The sequence below is a fragment of the Saccopteryx bilineata genome, chromosome X (assembly GCF_036850765.1).
Source record: "Saccopteryx bilineata isolate mSacBil1 chromosome X, mSacBil1_pri_phased_curated, whole genome shotgun sequence".
NCBI classification, from domain to species: Eukaryota; Metazoa; Chordata; class Mammalia; order Chiroptera; family Emballonuridae; genus Saccopteryx; species Saccopteryx bilineata.
Genome location: NC_089502.1, coordinates 45,450,689 through 45,451,687, shown reverse-complemented (window position 1 = coordinate 45,451,687; position 999 = coordinate 45,450,689). Strand labels below are relative to the sequence as shown.

Here is a 999-nt window from a genome sequence, read left to right as displayed (position 1 = left end):
GTGTCTGAGTGGCAGTCTCCAGGTGAGGAGAGCTGGAAGGGGGCGCAGCCGCAGCGGCAGACACAGCAGAGGCAACAGCGGTGGAGCCACTGACAATGGTGGTGGATCCAGCGGTGGGGCGGGCCACAGGGGTCCAGTAGCCCGTCAGTCTGGGCCAGTTCCCACCCTCTCCTCCCTCAACCTCCTCTCTGCCACCATCCCTGCCCCCCATCATCCCCTCTACATGGCCCAGCTTCAGCCTGCTCATCCACCCTCTTGGCGGGTTGGTGCTCCCCCTTCCCCACAATCTCCCCCTCCTTCTCTCTACAGGGAAGCTTCTGGACACAGATCGGCCCTATGGAGCACTCAATGGCCCTAAAACGCCTGAAAAATGAATTCCTTCATATTTCTCAGAATCCCCCAGTGGGTTGCTCTGCAGGGCCAATTGCAGACAACATATTCGAGTGGCAAGCAATTATAATAGGGCCGAGCGGCAGCCCTTACGAAGGAGGAATCTTTACCTTAAAGATGGTTTTTCCATGCAATTACCCCTTTAAACCACCCAAGATTCAATTTGCCACCAAAATTTACCACCCAAATATTGATAGACAAGGGACTATTTGTATGAATCTGCTTAGTTTGGACTGGTCACCAATAGTTACAGTTTCCAAACTACTACAGGCAATCTGCTCCATGCTATCTGAACCTGTCATGGAAGATATGTTGGTTCCAGAAATCACGAAAATCTACTTAAAGGATAGGGCCAAATACGAATTATTAGCTCGAGCGTATACTGAGAAGTACGCCATTTGATATAAAAGTAAATGATAATACTGTCTCCTTAATAAAAGAGTTGACAGTTAATTGGTTGTCTTTTTACTGCTGTCAATGAAGTGACGTTTCCTCATCTTTCTGGGCACCCAGTGTACACCTTCCACACCAGGGTGTTTGTGGAGGGGAGGGGGGAACCTTGGGGGTGGGGTGTGGTTGGGGGAAGGGTGAGTGTGAACAGACCACTTT

At 50.4% G+C, this 999-nt stretch overlaps 1 protein-coding gene across 1 annotated transcript; it reads left to right on the top strand.

The window, feature by feature from the left end:
- Positions 1-336: 336 nt before the first annotated feature.
- LOC136317646 (uncharacterized) lies at positions 337-792 on the top strand. The gene has a single exon (XM_066250455.1). It carries the CDS (start codon positions 337-339, stop codon positions 790-792), a length of 456 nt encoding a protein of 151 aa, XP_066106552.1.
- The last annotated feature ends 207 nt before the right edge of the window (positions 793-999 follow it).

Bases quoted from the DNA above. Each gene is read 5' to 3' on its own strand.
- LOC136317646 (XM_066250455.1), top strand. From the start codon at position 337: ATGGAGCACTCAATGGCCCTAAAACGCCTGAAAAATGAATTCCTTCAT.